At 38.8% G+C, this 19856-nt stretch overlaps 1 protein-coding gene across 24 annotated transcripts in view; it reads left to right on the forward strand.

Moving 5' to 3' along the window:
• Kcnma1 (potassium calcium-activated channel subfamily M alpha 1) overlaps nt 1-19856 on the forward strand; it is a 707058-nt gene that overhangs the window by 676865 nt on the left and 10337 nt on the right. For all 24 annotated transcript variants that reach the window (XM_051174773.1, XM_051174774.1, XM_051174776.1 and 21 more), the window contains 2 exons: nt 16124-16318; nt 18696-18814. In XM_051174773.1, the coding sequence (XP_051030730.1) occupies nt 16124-16318; nt 18696-18814 (314 nt within the window). The remainder of the gene's footprint in view (nt 1-16123; nt 16319-18695; nt 18815-19856) is intronic.

Raw genomic sequence — 19856 nt, forward strand, 5'->3', positions numbered from 1 at the left:
TTTCTCAAATTGCTTAAGAAGGTTGTTCTCTTAACTATGTTAAACATTGATATGCTAATTATAGATTATTACCATATATTCATTAAAGCTAATCCCAGAAGGACTACTGTGGGGAAAGATGAAGCCATGGAGCTTTTAGAGACAAATTTAGATTATTCTATATTATTGAATATGGTGCAAATATAGGCATATCTTAGTGAAATATCAGAATTATGGTTTTAAAGATAATTATGAAATAACATGCATCTCCCTCTCGGTTTGGTTTCTTGGAATGACTGACCTTAGGGCTGCTGGTAATACTGGCTCAGTTTATACAAACTCTTGAAGAGGCTGGAAAGAACAATAGAGGGCACATGATTATGTTGAACAAAGCACTGAATTCTCCATAGGAAGTTGGATCTTGTATCTTTAGAAATGTCACTTTAATTCTGCTCCTAATTCCAGAGATTTCAGAACTCTGCTCTTAATAAGACAAGTAAGCTACTTATGGAGTTTTTCCCCAAACTAAAAAATGCTGTAAGGGTTTTTTAAAACTTAAATTTATAACATTTATTTCATTCAGACAGTCAATGTGGTCCAAGTAGGACCAGATGATACATCATTTTTAAAGTGTGTGTTTTCATAAATTACTGAGAATTTTGAAATAATGAAGCTGTACACCTGTATGGATCAAATACCCATGAAGCCAGTACTAATTCTAAGTGATGCAATTTTAACTACCACACAATCAGAGGGGCCCTTGACTAACAGCATGGAGGCAGGCCACATGATAGTATAGGGGCAGGACATATCTGGGTATGAGTTGAAAAGCTAACTGTTGATAGCCTCACTAGAGAATTCTCAGAAACTCAGATGAGGAATCAAAATGAACTGATTTCTAACAATTATTTTCAAAGGTTATCCCAAATCTCCTTTGATACCTAAGTGGCTTGGGGTATGTAAATGCCATAGCCTAAAAGCAGCCTTTCTTCCTTCTACATTCTAGCCTAGAGTAAAGGGCTCCAGGAACCTAGCACTGTCCCTCATATTTATCAGCAGCTGCATTAGTTATTGATAGCCTGGAACTATGTGACACACTTAAGTGATACAGTCCAAAATTTAAAACATAAGAGTGAATAAACCAGATTTAAACATTGGGACAAAGCATATTAACAGGCCTACTGACAGTGCCTTTTCAAGTCATCAATCAAAATTCAAGCCCAATCATTCCAGACCTTGCTCTGTTGTTTGGGATGACAAACCTCCAATTGAGGTTTACCTCAACCGATCCAATTAGATCCAGACCTTTTGACAAAGTACTACTTGTGATTTCTTCCTATTTCACCCCAAACTTGATTTGTGAGAAATTTATATCAGTTACATACCAAGGTAGTTAATTAGGAAGTAGTAAAATGAGGCTCCTCCAAACAGCAGGAGCAGAGGGGAGAGTCAATGCCAGCATCCATCTATGGGCACCATCATACCTACGCAAATCACTCTGGATGTCAGTGACCCCCCTTATCTAGTACTGCTCCCCAAGTTGCTGCTTATTCAAGGAATCAGTGTTCTCTGAATAATGTTGCTCATTACTCAACTCTTCCTGGCTTACTACTTTACTAAAAGAATACTGTCTTGATTCTTCATTGGCTTTTTTGGAATTGTTAGAGCTGTGTCAGACACAGTCTTGTGGCTTCAGCCAACAACAGAAAACCAATGTAGGAGGAATAATTATCCTTCCTCTTAGAGGAGGGGTTCAATTGAGAAATGAAGTTTTGAATGAGCCTAGATTGGCCCCCCTCATACGCACGCACACACACACACAAGCACACACACACACACACACACACACACACACACACACACATGCATACACACTTAAATACCCACAATAAAAGGCGGCCTGTCTGTTTTTAGAGCTGTGCATGAATCTTCCATATTTGTTTTTCTTTTTTTCACCAAGTTTCGCCTCTTCCAAACCCCAATCCCAATTTCACTTCCAACTAGACACCTGGTAAAAGAAGATAGGACTACTTTGGCTGGCTAGTTACCCTAGTTTACTGGCTATGGACCCTGAATCTCTCTAGGGTTTATTTGTGTCACCTTTAAAATGGGATAATAATCGCACATGACCCATAACTTGTCCTTTGAGACTATGGACATGCTTATAAAGTGATCATGAAGTATTTAGCATATAACCAGTTCTCAAAAGCTGTATTATATAGTGTTAATCAGTACATTTCCTCGATGACTATTAAATGACAAACATGCTACAGAATCAGGATAGAGAAGAGAACCATGGGCCATGATCTCCTATTTACATTCTATTTCTGCTTGGATGATCTAGAGGTAAAAACTGTAGAAGAATGATGAATAATGACAAATAAGAAAAACAAAGTTTTAGGCATGCGTGGCACAGGATCATCAAGGAGATCTGACATTTCTGGTTCTGAATCACTACCAGAATCAGTTTAGTTTTCTCAACTGTCTGGGAATCAGTTGAGACGAGGTGTGATGTGAACAGCTGCTTGTGCCTTTGTGGCAATTGGATAAGGACAAAGGAATATGAAGGTCTTTCAACAAGCATGCACCTGTGACAACAGAACATTGCATTTGATAAATAAATGTACATACATATGTATGAATGTGTCTGTTTACTCACTCTTTCTCCAGAACACATGCATGCACACATATTTTAGACATACAAGACTCAGGAGCTACATGGATAGATGAGTCAGAAATCTGCAGGAGGGATGTTTCTGTGTTTTCATGGCTGATATGAGCTAGCCTCAGTGTCAGAAATAACTAGGTTTTTTTTTCCAAGACTGGAGAATGTGCTCCTCTGAATCATGGGCCCACCTGCTTTTCTGCCTAGTCTGTAACTTTCTGAAGGGCCAAACCCTAGGTGAGCCTTAAGTTGAAGGCTGAGCTCTCAGCCCAGGTTAATCCAGTGTCATTCCAAGAGGCCAGTAATTTACTGCTCGTGACTCATCTCTTCCACTCCATCCAAGAGCCCACATTTCTCCTTTTCACAAGCAGAAAGACAGTCCACAGGCACATCCAAGGCAGATGGAGTACCAGCAGTGTTGTGTCTGAGCAGCAAACAGTGGGATGTTGTGCTGGACCCAAGAACATACCCCTTGCTGCTGCACCAGGCAAGGCAGATCCAGGAGAAAATAATTGAAATATTCCTCATTGCTCATGAAAGAAAGATACTAAAAATAAAAACCCACACCATGAAAACTAGCAAATATAAAAAATGGCAGATATGACATGGAAAATGACAATTTTAGTGCAATTATAGACGAAAGGCAGAGTGCCATTAAATTTAAGGCAATGTTATTAAAAGATGTGTTAATTTTCAGTTAAATTTTCTATAAAAGACCAATTAGTTTTAAAAGCTTGACAGCATTAACTGTGAAACATAAGCTCCAGTAATTATACTTAAAAAGGGGGTGGGGGGAAGAGAAAGAAAACAGAGGAAGATGAGCCAGTGAGGTGGAGCAGCCCAGCACACATTAGGCTAGGTGGCGCTGTGGATCCAACCTTTTCTTCTGCAATTTTTTGGTCTTTATCCTAGCCCTTCATGATTTTGCTGTGTGTATCCCTACAGGGACCATGAACCACTCAATGCTTGATGGCAAGAGAGCCTCACAATGGCTGAAGCTGATGTGGCCCTCCTTATTAGAGATGAGAGCACAGGGACAAAAAGGGGCATTTTCTAAATTGACTGCATTGGGTATACTTTTATATATATATATATATATATGCTGCAAGTCACTGAGTTGCATAGGGGAAATTACACTACACAAGTTCTCATGCTTAACACTAGCCTATACATTTGTGTTCTTCCCCAAGTTATATTGATGAGGGGTCCAAGACATAGAAAACTTGGGCAATGTTCCCTCATAGCTATTGAATAGCCAAGAAGGTCAGGAAGAGATGGTTTAGAGGCAAAGGCACTTGCTGCTAAGCATGATCTCAGTTTGATTCATAGGACTCACATGAAGGACTGAATCAACTGCCCCAAGTTTTCTCCGCCCTCCACAGGCACTCCATAGCAATGCCCTATACACACATAAATATGATAAAAATTTAAAAACTCATAATCAGGATGTGAGCTTCCTATGAGAAAGTGCTGGCCCCTATCTTCACAGTGAGAAGTGGGCCCTGTACTTTTAAGACTGTACAAGTGTCATGATTTCAGGTACCAAAAAAATATCTAAACCAGCAAAGTGACATGTGACATGGGATTAGGTAGGTTGTCTGTGGACTAGCATTTCAGTCCATAGGCCTCATAAGACTCCCAGTCCCACTCCATGGACTTGGTCCACAGTGATGCATGGAAAAGTCTGGAGGTGTATAAGAGTATGCAAAACAAAGGTTCATGCATGAACTTCATAATCTCTCTTCACAATCTGTACACTTCAATGGCAGAATTTTCATTAATCTACAAAATTATTGTACATTCTGGCTGCTTTACCTTCTGCAAGAATAACCTTTGATAATTGGCAGTTGATAAATGGAGTTCTAGTGCATGTTTTGCTCCATGGTGCTGAAATAGCCCCTTCCTCTGCACAAAGCCCTGACACAGTATGTGATAAAAGATTTGTGATGTTCAAGCACTTATAAACCCTGTCTCCTCCCTTCAAGATGAATCACTTCTGGGAATTTCTGAGACACTGTCTTAGGTCAGACCACTCCAATATTCAGGGATTTTTGGGTTCTCAATTAGTGCCAGTGTTTCTGTATAAATCATTTCAGTACTGAAAGGAATAGGTGTTGAGGTAAAATTATAACAATTTAAACTATGCTCTTCCATGTTGACCTTATCTGTGTTTTCCAACAGGCAACTTTACCAAACTCTTAGTTTAAAATAAACTTCAGTTTCACATAGAAGAAGATAGTCATGTGACCTTTGGAAAATTTAGGAAGCACAAGAATATAGAAAAATATTGAAGTGATCCATATTCCCAAGACTGAAGAAAAGTGTTTAGTATTTGACATATATGTATATATATATATATATATACATATATGTATGTATATATATATGTGTGTGTGTAGATATTATAGATATATAACATATATGTATGATATACAGATGATACATGGATAGACAGAGCTTACAGTTTTAAATTTTTGTTAATTCTTATTTTTTAGTTTGTATTGTGTCAAGAGAATTTAACACGTTATATTTTTTAACATCAGGATTTGCAAAACTTCCATAGGATTTCATGACATTCTTTTTTTGGGATATACCACAATTCTTTATTGTATAGTTTAAAAAGCTTTTCCTATGAATCTCTTAGCATACACCTTGTATCTTAGTTCCTTTGGTGGTATGAATTATAGGCTGGTGATCCTTTGCTCTAGGTCTAAAACCCATATATGAGCGAGTACATACCATGTTCCTGTTTTTGTTACCCCATTCAGGATGGTTTCTTCAAATGCCATCCACTTGCCTGCGAATTTCAAGATTCCATTATTTTTTTCTGCAGAGTATTATTCCATCGTGTAGATGTGCCACATCTTCTTTATCCATTCTTCAGTTGAGGGGCATCTAGGTTGCTTCCAGATTCTTGCTATTACAAATAATGCTGCTATGAACATAGTTGAGCACATGTCTTTGTTGCATGGATGTGGATCATTTGGGTACATGCCTAAGAGGGGGATTGCCAGGTCCTGTGGTAAACTAATTCCCATTTTCCTGAGGAATTGCCATACTGATCTCCAAAATGGCTATACAAGTTTGCACTCCCACCAGCAGGGGAGGAGTGTTCCCCTTTCTGCACATCCTCTCCAGCATAAGTTGTCATTGGTGTTTCTAATTTTAGCCATTCTGCCATTCTGCCAGGAATAAAGTGAGAGAGAGAGAGAGAGAGAGAGAGAGAGAGAGAGAGAGAGAGAGAGAGAATATAAAAGAGGGAGCCATTATTGCTTTGAAGAGAAACCTGAACCTAAAGAAAGGTCTAGAAACCTACAAGACTGCTGTCAACTAACAATTTAAGCAATCATGGAATGCCCTTCCCAGATAGTGAAATCAACAACTAACTTATTCACCATCATGGAGCCCTCATCTAGTAGCTGATGGAAATAGAAGCAGACACGAACAACTAGACACTGAGCTGAACTGGAATCCAGATGCAGAGAGGGAGGACAAACCCAGGCTACAGAAACACATAAAGACAGATGACCTGAACAAGGAGGACCTGATGGGCCCCCAGATTGATATCTGGGAAGCCAGTATGGGACTGACTCAGGCCTCCCTGAATATGGGTCTCAGCCAGAAGGACTGAGCAGTCTAAGGGACCTCAGACAGTGGAACCAGGATGTATTCCTGGTGTACAAAAGGACCTTGCAGGCACATCCCCCATGGAGGGATACTGCCTTAACCTAGAGACAGGAGAGAAGTCCTAGTCCATATTTCAAATGACTTGACAGATCTACATAACCCCACCTGGATGGCATTGCCCTACATGTGGAATTGGGGTGGGGGGATGGGAGGGGAGGGTGGTCAGGGTGCATGTGAGGGGGCCGAGAGGGTAAGAAGTAGGAAGGGAAGGAGGGAGGGAGGGAGAGGGGACTGGGATGGACATGTAAAATAAAAAATAAATTAATTAAAAAAACCCTTTTCCTATAATAAAAGCCCCATATCTTTGCTTTTAGTCACTATAATAGACATCTTAAATAACCAACTTAGGTAAAGAAAAATTGATTTAGGCTCAGTTTTTTTGGAGGTTTCCGTTCATAACTGATTGGCCTAGCTGCATTGGGTTTTGGTTGAGTCAGCACATTATGGTATATCGTGTGGTGGAGTAAAACTGCTTGCCTCATGGCTCTGAATGCCATGACAGAAAGAAGTGACAGGCATTCCACAATCCTCCATAAAGATGTGCTCTCAATGTCCAGAAGACTTCCCTCCAGGCCCATCTGGTAAAGGCTCTACCATTTCTCAACAGCACCAAGCTAGAGACCACACCTTCACACATGGATAGAATACATAACACCCAGAGTTAAGCATTTTGTACATGAATCTTGGAACTAGTAACATTGTATTTCTTTGAGGTAAACTTGGTAGGTTTTGAGCAAATATGAATATTTTAAAGCTCATGATCATATTTCATGATTATTTCCCAAGAGCAAGTGTGCCTACATACTCCCATTGTGAGTGTGCAAATGCCATCTCATGTACTGTGGTTCTCTGTATTGTCATTTTTCCATAGGAGGACCTTTAACCATGTTTGTGATAGTTTTAAATACATGCATATCATGTGAATATTTATTGTTTTGCTCTGATAATTTCAGCTTTTACTTATTAAAATTTTTTTGCTGTATAAAGAACTATCAAAAAGAGATAAGAAATTGAGCTGTGTTATTAATTTACTTTTTAAATGATAGTCCTTTTCCTCTTTTAGAATTTAAAACAAATATTTTCACAGTAGAATATCTATGAATGGAAAATTTTCATTTCAAGAATTTAGTTTTACAAAATACAGAAGTATCTATCAGTTGGGTTGTGTTTTTAACAGGATTTTTGAACCCCAGTGCTTTTTAGATTCCACTTCAAAATTTTTAGTAAGCTGTATTCCCACCACACCATCATTTTCTGAAAGCATATTAATATATGTAAAATGGATATTGTATGTATGTATCTTTATTTATTCAATCATTATTATACTGCTGAAAGAAATTTCCAGGTAGCCAGTTTGCCCCAGATCCATTTATGTAGAAATCAACTTTGTCCAGTGATATGTGCAGCTTCCTCAACAGTATCAGCTAACCCTGTCTGTAAAATCCTGTATGGACAGGCTTTGTGCCTCTTAAGAGCTATGGTCTCTTAAAATTTTTGGTTGTGAGCCCTCTCTCCAGCTCTGCACTTAGTTTTTTAAGAAATAAATATGACATCTTTTTTATGTGCATATTTGCACATGTGTGTTTATCCTTGCATGTTAAGGAGGCTAAGACTCCGCATCATTTGTCTTCTATTACTTTTCATCTAATTTTTCAAAAGAGCATCTCACACTCAACCTGGACCTCAAGGGTCCCTCAAGATTGACTGACCTGTAAGCTCCTGAGGTCATCTTGCTTTTGTCTACACTGTGCTATGATTGCAGGCATACTCTACCATACTTTGCTTCTTATTTGGGTATTGGGGATCTGAACTCAATTCCTCATGCTTGTATGGCAGATCTCTACTTGACTGAGCTATCTCTCCAGAATCCTGACAGCATTTTAAAGTTGCATGACTTGATAAACCTTACCAGTATTTTAAAACTAAATTGGGCCCCTTTAAGGTAAAAATTTCAATTACATTAAAAAAAAGCTAGTTTTTGATTCTGAGTATCTTTTAAAGATGAAATGAATAGTAGGTTGGAGAGATGGATTGACAGTTAAGAGTTGTATATCACTCTTGCAGAGGACCTAAGTCCAGTTCTTAGCACCCTGGTCAGGCAGCTCAGAATGGCCTGTGATTCCAGCCCCAGGGGATGTGGCTGCTCTTATGACCTCCCCAGGCACTGGCTCATATGCACATACCCCTGACACATAATTTAAAATAAAATCATCTTTGAAAATGAAGTGAGTAAATTATTTAGCACTCAAAGATCTGGAATCATCCTTACTGTTTCCACAAATTAGGTAGACAGTTTCTTAGCCTACAAATTCTCGGAACAAAGGTGTTTTTCCAAACTTATTTGGCATGTGTTCCTTTTGGAAGCCTGGGTTCCCCTGATTTTATCCTTTTGCTCTGACAGCAGTGCTGTCCTTCACCACTTTGTAATTTAAATTTAAGTACTCATCTGGCACAGGATGTGGCATTACCTTGCTTGTTTGGTGAGGTCCCTGGTGTGCTTCTTAGGCTCATGTGTTCCCTATCAGGACAGGTTCTTCTTGTTTAGAGTGCTTTCTCCTCTTAGCTTCTGTTCACACCTTTACTTTAATACTTTAATATGTGGACACTTTATCATGAGAATCTCTGTCTCTCTATCTTCAGTGTTTATCAGATTCTGGTTTTTTTTTTTTTTTTTTTTTTTGGACAGTAAAACATGTCCTCCTTATCACTAACCATGTGTGCATGCATGACTGCATGTGTAGTGAGATATCCTCCCCGCTCACTTCTGTAGCATTGATTGATCATGCCATTTGGTGCAGACATGATGGAGGGTTAAGTTAGGTCTGGGGTTCCTCTGACCTGAGTATGCTTTCTTGCTTCAGGTCGGGTCATCTTAGAGGCCAAGTATTTTGAGTTATAATAGTGACATCTGCCCCTGTATCTACCAAGCCTATTAACATAATGTTATTTATTTGTACTCTCAATTTGGGTCTTGATTTATAGAACTTTGTCAAAATATACATTTTTTTTGTTTGTTTGTTTTCTCCATGTTTGTTTGATTCATCCTCCATAGTTTATCTATCATCCAGAGTGGCATGATGTTTTACAATACGTACTGGATTTCTTAATTGTCCTAGGGAAGATTGTCCTCCAAAGTGACGGGAATGGTTGGACCACGTTTGACATGGGAGCCTTTGAGAGGCCCCCCAAGGAGTTTCCTGATTGTAAAGGGTTTCCTTGCTTGTCTCTGGTTGATCTATATGCATTGGCCTTTACCATATCTTTTACATAATCCAGAAGGTTGAGGCATTTTGTTTGATTCTTTCCTAGAAGAAGCACTATTTCTAGGAATGCCTTGTCTACAGTTTTTTTCTTAGATGTCCACAATTAAAACATTTTGATGTCATTTTAAACCTTTGAAGATCACTTCTCTTACCCAAGCTTCATCATAATCATTATATTCAATGTTTGCTGTGTACAGGAACCATTTATCCAATGGTGCTGATCTGATCTTTAAGGGCCACAGCATCTTTTTACATTGTGGATTCACAATCTCATAAGCTAAAGATTTTATGAGTATTCACCTAGATTCTGGATCTGCTACCTCTAATTGTATTGCTCTGGAAAATATTCATAGAAATACATTATAGCATCCTTTTGGTTTCTGCCTCACCTTGGTATAGGATTCTATTCTCTTCCCTGGTTCATGAACCTTATCCCAAGCATTCAAAGCTGCTGTATTGCATAGAGAAAAGATGTGTCATTATATGTAGCTTGAGTTTCTGGATCAGCAAATAGACTCTCACCAAGAATTTTATCTTGGGGAGCTTTATAACAACCTTTTTATTTTTTTTTTAAGCCCTGAAGTTCAAGAGCTTTTCCTTCTTCCCTTCATAAAACCCTCCATTTTGTTGAGATGAATTTTCAAGGACAGATGATATTAATTGGTCCCAATTCTTAGGGGTCACTCTATGCATGGGAATCAAGATTCACTAGACTCAGTGCTTTTAAAGTGAAGTTTATTTAGGGAGAAGTCACTTACACAAAAGGCAAGTCTCACTCTGAGTATCCACACCGGGTTGCTGTCCATGACCGGACTGGAAGCAAGAGAGCATGCTCAGGTTGGGGGACCCCAGACCTAACCTAACACTCCATCATGTCTGCACCTGTAACCACACCCAAACAGTCATGGTTAGTGAATGTCAGGTGTGGGTGGGGTGTATATATCACTGCATGCATGTGTGTGTTTGAGGGGGGTTCATGTGTGTACATGGGCATGCCTGCATGTGTATATACTGACACAATTTTTCAGCTTATATTCCACATATAAAAATTTAGCTATTATAAACATAATTATCTTTTAACCATGTAATTATCTTTTAACCAGTTCTTTTAAGAAGTTTTATTGGAATATTAATAGACCATAAAATTCACCCAAGTATACAATTTTATGGTTTTTATAAGTATATGTAAACATCTCCAAGGATCCTTTAAGAACAGTCTCATAACTTCCAAGAGAAATCTGTCCTCATTTCCCTTATTACCTTAGCCACTCAGCCCTAAATATCCACTGGTATTTATCTCTGTCTCTCTAGAACTGCTTTTTCTGGATGTTTCATATGAATGGAATCTTGTGTTTATGGTCTGTCCATGGTAAAGCATATTTTTATTTCTTTTTATGCACAAATGATATTGATTCCATGGTTATAACACTTTGTGCTGCATCTGTTAACCCATTGCTGGTTCATTTGTTTCCAGTCCTTTTGGCAATAGTGGATGATGCTGTTGTGACTCTCTGTGCATGAGGTTTTGTTCTGATGTGTTTCATTCCCATTGTGTTCAGTTAGGTAGAGTTTTGGGGTCCCTTATGACTACTGATGGTAAGCCTCCTTCTGACTCTTGATGACTTATCTACCTTGTTTTGAAGCAATGCTTATTCAAGCCTCATCCTTTTTCTGTTATTCAAATTTATTGCCTTTTGGTTGTTGTGTTATTGAAGGATTTTAAACACTGGATTTTACACCTTTGTTAGATACATTATTCTTAAATATTTTCTCTTATTCTACAAAGAATTTTTAGTTTTCCAATGTATAATCTAAAAAAAATTACAAGATACAAATGATCAAATCTTCTTGTGTAGAATAGGATTTTGATATCTTATCTAAGATAATTTTCAAATTGAAGTTATGAGAATTTACTACTTATTTCTTCTTAGCACTCTTTATATTCAGGTTTTTGACTCATGTTGTTTTGTATGTAGTGTGAGGAGTAGGCCCAACATATTCTTCTGCATGCTGATGTCAGTTGTTGTAACACTGTTTATTTAATAGTCTATTCTTTCTTCTATAAAGCTTCATGATATACCCATCCAAAGTCATTAACAGCAGCTCTATGAGTTTATTTCTAGATGCTCAATTCTGTTCCATTGGCTGTTTATCTTGTCAATATTTGTAGTATATGCTGAAATCAGGGTTTGGATCCCTTCAATTTTATTTCTAGTTTCTAGTTGCTTTTTATATGATTGATATAACAATTTATGTTTCTTAAAATTCCATATGAAATTTCATAGGAATGCTTTGAATCTATATAAGATTTAATGTTTTTAATGTTATTTTAATCATAACTTCTAATTATTTAGATTTCATTCATATCTTTTGTAATGTTGTATAGCCGTCAGTATATAACCTTTGAACTCTGAATAAATTTCTCCTTAAGTATTTTTTTAATTTTCAATGTTGTTTAAAAATAGAGTTTCTTTCTTTTTTTTTCAAAGATTTCTTCATTTTTTATGTATGTAGTGTTCTGCCTGTGTGCCAGAAGAGTACACTAGATCTCATTATAGATGGCTTTGAGCTACCACGTAGTTGCTGGCAATTAAATTTAAGACCTCCAGAAAAGCAGCCAGTGTTCTTAACCACTGTGCCATATCTCCAACCCTGTAGAGTTTTTTCTTAAGATTTTCTTGTTCACATAGAAAAAAGTTTCATTTTCACATGTTGTGTTTGTACCATGAAATCTTACTGCATTCTTAATACCTATGATCATTTAAGTGGGTTCCTTGGGATTTTCTTTATACAATGCCAGGGTGCTTACGAGTGCAGATAATCTTCCTTCTTTTCCAATACAAATGGCTTTTATTTCTTTCTGACTAAAACTTCCAGTGTAACTTAAAATAGAAGTTACAAGAACTAACCTTTTGGTTCCTGATTATAAGGGGAAAGCACACTCATCCATACTAAAATATTATGATTAACTGTTGACTTTTTCCTGTGTGCTCCTAATTAAGATTTTTTTTTCTTGTTTGACAGTTTAACCCACTTATATATAATGGATTTTAGTCACTTTTACTCTCCTCTTCTTTCTCTGTTCCACCAAACTCTTTTGTTTCAGTAAGTCTTGCTTCTAACTTTCCCAAAGTCATTTGATATGTGATCCACTGGGTTTAATCAATGATTTTTGCATGAGCATGGATGGGAGGATGCTTACTGGAGAAAAGAAACTTGCTAATGGCTACTCCATTGAAGAGAACAGTCTTTCCACCAACAGCTTTTAATTGCCAATAGTTCTTCAAGCAGAGGGTGGGGCCTCCCTGCCTCATTAATAAGTGCATTGGCCATACCATGTCCAAAAGACCCCTTATGATGTACATTTCTCCATCTTCTGACTTATGCTATTTTTGCCTTTCCTTATATAATGTTCTCTGAGCCTCGAAAATTGTATTATACCTATTTCAGTTGGAACCAATCACTCTACTACTTACTCTCTATACTTTGGCCAATTAGATCTTCTAGTAACTACTTTACCCAATTAAAAAGATCCTTTTACATTTTATCTTGAAAACTGTTTCCTTTTGAAAGAAATAAATGTCCCTCATTTCTTTATGTTTGAGCAGGTCATTTTCAGTGGTTCAGAAAATAAGGTCATGAACGTTTGCCATCTATTTACTTGCTGTTAGATCTCCTAGTCATTAGTCTAAAATAGTAATTGGAGCACAAAGGTACTTGTCAGTTCTCTGTCCAATTCTCCCTTATTTGATTTGATAGACAGGACTAAATGGGATATATGACCATTGGAAAAACATTGGGATATGTTTGTCTTTGGTCAGTGTAATAAATCTCTAAGATGTAGTTCACAGGACCTTCACTTTATTCTTCTTTAGTCTAGAGGATCAATTCTCAACATGTGGGTCTTGACTGCTTTCGGGTGGAAGGACCCTTTTACAGAGGTTGCATATCAGATATCCTGCATATCAGATACCCTTTGATTCATAAAAGTAGAAAAATTACAGTTATGAAGTAGCAACAAAAATAATTTTATAGTTAAGGGTCACCACAACATGAGGAACTAACTGTATTAAAGGATAACAGGATTAGGAAGATTGAGAACCAGTGCTCTGGAGGGAGCTTGGTCACTGAGGCTGACTGAGAGATAAGAGGTTCCAGGTTGAAGGACAGTAATGTCCTCCCACTTTCCAGGACAAAAGCTGTAACAGTAAAGAAAACAATCAAGGTATGTTTGGGTATCTTCCCCTGTGTCTCTGGGTGCAGGCCAGACATACCCTGAGTTTCTTCTCAGTCCCTCAGGTGGGCATCAGAGATCCTATAGCTACTCTGATATTCCATTTTACAGATGATGTCACTGAGACCAAAAATGTTTCATAACTTTCAAAAGCCACAGAGCTTATGACAGGTGGAGTCAGCACTAAACCTCAGCAGACTCCAGTCCCCTTAACCACCCCTCTTGCATCTACTCCCTTGGGTGTCCTCAGTTCTGCTTGTCCACTCCAGGAAACAATTGAGCTCTTGAGCATAATTTTTCAGCAGGATAGCCTGTGTATAACTTTCCCAGTATTCTTTGTAGTTGGAATTCCATGTGCTTTTTGGTTGAGTGTTTCAATAAGAAACATGAAATTCAGGCCCTCTAGAAGCATCTCCCTAACTTTGAAGCCCACATGGAATTCTTTGCACATACACTTGATCTTAATAACCATGCTGATTTTAATGACTATAAACACTAATGTCCAAGATGACACAATGCTAGTGACAGAGTAGAAGGAGAACTCATCCATGTCTGTTTTGCTCCCCATTATGCACTGCCTCTTACACTCTCAAGATACTCACAAATGAGAATGCAACTGCCTTTTCTAGCCTGCTCCAGAGGTGTACAAATGCCCCAAAGCCACTTCCAAGATTGGGTTTGTTTTTATTTAAATGCTTTCATGTCTCCTCGTGCAAGAAAGTGGAACATAATGCCTATAACTGATATTTTCTCAAATTCGGCCCGGTGACAAATGCCATTTTAAGGTCTTTTCTTAGACAGTCTATTAATTTTTAAAGTTCTCATTGATGCCTTCTCGACATACTATGTGGGAGAGAAATAGACCTGTAAAGGAAAGAGTTCTTTGCACCAGCTATATTTTCTCAGATAGCTGAGGTTATTTGCAAAAACCAAGATATACACATCAGGACATGCAGCTTATAGATTTCCCCAGCTGCTATACTGGTGATGATTCCTGTATCCAACCATTATCAACATCTATGATAAATTGTTGAGTGTGCAGCATGCAAGATTCTCTTGGTATCTAATTTCAAACAGCAAGGAATTGTGCCATTTGTGGGTAGCCTCCTAACATATGGGTGACAGGCTCTCAGTGGTTGGTCTCCTTTGGGTATTGGCCCAGGCATGCTGAGTTTTATTGTGACCCTAGTATCACAGTTGGTGTTTTTTAAGCTTACAAAGGCAAGGCAGTATTTGCATATCTATCAACACCAGTTTTCCAGGCATTTGGCTTTTCTGACTACTTTTCCTTCCTTCCTTCCTTCCTTCCTTCCTTCCTTCCTTCCTTCCTTCCTTCCTTCTTCCTTTCTTTCTTTCCTTCTTCCTTCCTTCCTTCCTTTCTTTCTTTCTTTCTTCCTTCCTTCCTTTCTTTTTTCTTCCTTTAGTTCTTTAAGTTAGGATCCCATAGTGCAATCAAGCAGGAATGTAAGACCCTCAGAATGAGGAGTCTTCCAGGTTCAGTCCATACCCCAAGAACTCAATGTCCAGTCCAGTTGCTGCAAAACGCTAGAGGCTTAAACGTTGCACAAACGGGCTCCTCCAGCACACAGGCTAGGGAGAAGCCCCCTCCCCTGGGCCCAGGTGTTTTTAAAGGCAACCCCACAAGCTTAGGGAGGGGGTGAGACCCACTGTCCATTGAGTACATGACCCTTGGAGGCCAGATGGTCTGCTATTAGGGTCAGCAGACCTTAGGGCCTCAGGTGTGCTAATTAATCTTGTCTGGGCAAACCAGAGTTACAGCTATCACTTGACCCTATTTACCACCTGTTGACTCACAGGAAAGGAGGGGCAGTGTGAAGTTTTCTTATCTCAGGGCCTTGTGAGAGGAAGCTAGCAAATTCCAAGGAACAGATATTGGTTTCCAGGTTAGTCCATCATTAACATTACTTTTTAGGTCTTTCAGCATATCTGTCAACATCAGTTTTCCAGGCATTAGGCTTTTCTGACTACCTTTCCTTCTTTCTTTCTTTCTTTCTTTCTTTCTTTCTTTCTTCCTTCCTTTCTTTCTTCCTTCCTTCCTTCCTTTCTTTTTTCTTCCTTTAGTTCTTTAAGTTAGGATCCCATAGTCAATCAAGCAGGAGGGAAAAGAATGGAAAAATTGGAGGCTGCTGTCTTTTCTCTTCCCATAGACAATTATTTGAAGAGACAGGCTAGAACTTTACATGGGAGATACCAAGAAAAATTGTATTTGGATGTCAGCTATGGTGACTATAGGTTGTTTGCTTAAGAGAACTTCTCCTTTACCTTTTTCCACAGACATACTTCAATGACAATATCCTCACCCTGATACGGACCCTGGTGACAGGAGGAGCCACACCAGAGCTTGAGGCTCTGATTGCTGAGGAGAATGCACTTCGAGGGGGCTACAGCACTCCCCAGACACTGGCCAACAGAGACCGTTGCCGAGTGGCTCAGTTAGCCCTGTTGGATGGGCCCTTTGCAGACTTAGGGGTGAGTCTACAGCATACACGATTCCTGAGCCCAGTGCTTGCAACAAGCCTGGTAAGAATGAACTGTGTTGAACAGTATCAGGTTAGGCATCTGTATTTCTCTCTTTCATTGTAGTAGACAAAAATTTATGGGGCTCTATTTATCAGGCCCCACACTTCACTTATGCAAATCCTCCTACCAGATCATTGATGTGTTGCTCTCAGGCAACTGAGGCATGGGGCATTTGCATCAAGGCATCTTGGCTTTGGAGCTATGGGTCTCTCCTCCATTGCTGTCTTCCTCAAGTATTTTCTTCCCAGAGATGAAAGGGGTAGCTGCCAACACCATATAGCTAAGTTTAGGAAACATCTTCACAGGGTCCTTATAGCTCAAATGTACTTTGTTATGAATCTGTCTGAACATGGGGATGCTATGCCTCAAACCCTGCTACCAGAGATTTTGTGTTTATATACTGTGGACACAAAAAATTACAGCTTTCAGCTTTCATCTTAAAAAGAATAAGGAATAATTTACTCTGGAGCTATTTTGATGGACCATGGCTCAGAAACATGGATTTAGGTTATCCTGGATTCCTTGTTTTCTCCTGGAAGCAGATTTGTGAAGCTGTATAGTTTTATCAAACAAAAAAATTCACAAATTAAGACAACTTTAAAATACATCGGTGGGTCCAGCAGAGGCAGGTATAGCAAGATGGGAAAAGATTTCCTGTATGTACAAGATGCCATCTGATGACATTCTTAGCTTTGGGTTGGTGGAAGCTAGTTGTCTGCTAAGTCAATAGATTCTAAAAAGTTTCTATTGGCCACAAGATGCTAGTTCTAGAGAGAGTTGGGCTGTTCTTCTAGGGGGCTAGAACTAGCCCAAGATAAGGTGATTATCTTCTGGACATACAACTTTCTAATCTTGTACTGTAGTTCTAATCACCAGTCTCTAGAGGCATAGCTTCTTTTCAGGAATTTTTGTTCATAGTACCATAGAGGCACTGGTGGGTTTTGAAGCATCAAGGCAGTTGTGTGTATACAGAACCATTGGCCAAAGTGACAGGATCTCAATTGTTACCTTTGATGTTTTGAAGTCTCTAATTCACAACCCTGGTCTTGGGATTTCTGAGTCTGGACCCATTCATACTTCTCTAGGCCTCCTTTAGTGAGGGGACCAGAGCTTCTTGGATTTTCTGTACTCACTACTCTATACTCTGTGCTGTGTCAGACACTTTGGAAAAAGTGTGCCACCTTGACCTTTACTCCAAACTCACCTGCATAGGTGTGTTTAAGAAGTGAAACCATGAGCCTTGGGATGGATGTATATACCTATTACACACACACACACACACACACACACACACACACACACACACAAATATTGCCCAGAATATCTCATCATGGAAAAGGTCTTTTTTTGTAACACATCAAATGGCTACTTGTGGGCCCAGACAATATTAGACTGGGGCTGTTTTGAAAATCAACTTTCGTTATCAGTGGCTCTTATCCTTATGACTTCCTTACTAATATACTTGAATCAGATTAATATTTTCAATAATGGAAAAATGTGGGATCATTTGTTGTCTAATATGATGCCCATCATGGGAATTCCAGTGATAGCAAAGACAAATATATTCCCTTGGTTCCTAATGAATCCACTCTGCTGTGCTGTTCAGTATAATGAAGTCTACTTGGAGTCACATATCTGCATGAAGCCCAGAATTTTCTATGCACTTGCAAACATTTTCACATTCTGAGTTAAGCTCCAGAACTAGGGATGGCTGTGAACTTATTAGTATAGTGAATCCCAGTTATCTCACCGGCAGACTCCCACCTGCTCTTTCCCCTAGACATCTCTGAGACCTGCAAATTGTGCTTTTCACACAGTCCTTATTTGAAGGAGTCTTAGCACAATAGGGCTGAAAGTGGGTGCTCTTTTATTCTTGCAGTGATTTTCATTATCACTTGGGCAGTTTTGACAGCATGGTCCCATCACAGTGGACACAGCTAAGCTGGGGGGGGGATATAATCTTTGCTTTGTGGAGCTCATTTCTCCTCTCTAGCTGTACAACTGAGACCTTCTAGTGTCATGTCCCCACCTCAGCTGAAGGAAGACAGAAGTGTACTTGAGCTATGGACACAACTGTGTGGATACCAGAGGAAGGCCTTGTGGATGTCAGATCCCTAAAATCAAACACAGAGGGTCCAAGTTGTTAACCATGCTGATGTCTTTGGTCACAGTCTCTTGGCATAGACCCTGGAACCCCACTCAAACCCCAGAGACAAGAAAACAAGCTCTCATGGAAAGGTCCACCCCCCACCTTAATTCCCAGAAAAACAAAACCTGATGTTTCTCTCTTTTTTTTTTTTTTTTTTTTTTTTTTTTTGTCTCCCAGGATGGTGGTTGTTATGGTGATCTGTTCTGCAAAGCTCTAAAAACATATAATATGCTTTGTTTTGGAATTTACCGGCTGAGAGATGCCCATCTCAGCACCCCCAGTCAGTGTACAAAAAGGTGAGTGTGTCTTCCTACTTTGCCATCTCACCCAAATGCAATGGTATCCATGCCTTCTCTCATTTCCTGCAGGCAAAGATCTCAATGTACATGCCTTCAATACACTGCCTGCATTAATTCTAACACTGAGCTGAGGAGTTGTGAGAAAGATTAAAAAAATAACTAATATGAATGTGAAGCCATTGAGGGAAGAATTTGTGTTTTGTTAAGGTCAGAGTCCCATGCTTTGGGTCCTTGCATCACTTCCTTGGTCCCTAATGTGGAGATGCTTCACATTGATAGTTTTTGCTGCATATACTTTGTAACTGACTCACTTCCTTTCATATATTCAATTTTAAGAAACTTTTATATTATCACCTTAAATAAAAATATATGATGGTTTGGATATGCTATCTGTTTTTCCTTACATGCCTTAATAAAAATTCATAGCAGACAAAACATTAACCCAAACCCATTTGTGTAGTGTACTTCAGGAAATAGTGCCATAGGTGTATTTTTCAGATCTGTAGATTACATCATCTGTTTTTTGTTTTTTTTTTTTTGTTTGTTTTTGTTTTTCTGTTTTTAATACTGGGGGCTAGAGAGATGGCTCAGCAATTAAAAGCCCTCTCTGTTCTCCCAGAGGACCTAGATTCAATTCCTAGCACACACATGACAGCTCACAATTGTCTGTAACTTTAATTCCAGGGGATCCAATACAGCCCTCCACATACATACATGTAAGAAAAACTCCAATGCAAATAAAATAAATATAAATTATTTTAAAAATACTGTTATTAGAGTAATTTCTGTAGTGTGTAAGGAAAAACGACACACACTTTTCAAAATTATATAACAATGTTTACATATTTAATGCCTGAAAATTATAGTTCATAGCCAGAGTTAAAAAGTTTTGCAGATTAATGCCAGGTGGTGGTCTGCATACCTTTAATCCCAGTACTAGGGAGGCAGAAAGTCAAATCTTCCTTCCTTCCTTCCTTCCTTCCTTCCTTTCTCCCTCCCTCCCTCCCTCCCTCCCTCCCTCCCTCCCTCCCTCCCTCCC

The sequence above is a fragment of the Phodopus roborovskii genome, unplaced genomic scaffold (genome assembly GCF_943737965.1).
Source record: "Phodopus roborovskii unplaced genomic scaffold, PHOROB, whole genome shotgun sequence".
In the NCBI taxonomy this organism is placed as follows: Eukaryota; Metazoa; Chordata; class Mammalia; order Rodentia; family Cricetidae; genus Phodopus; species Phodopus roborovskii.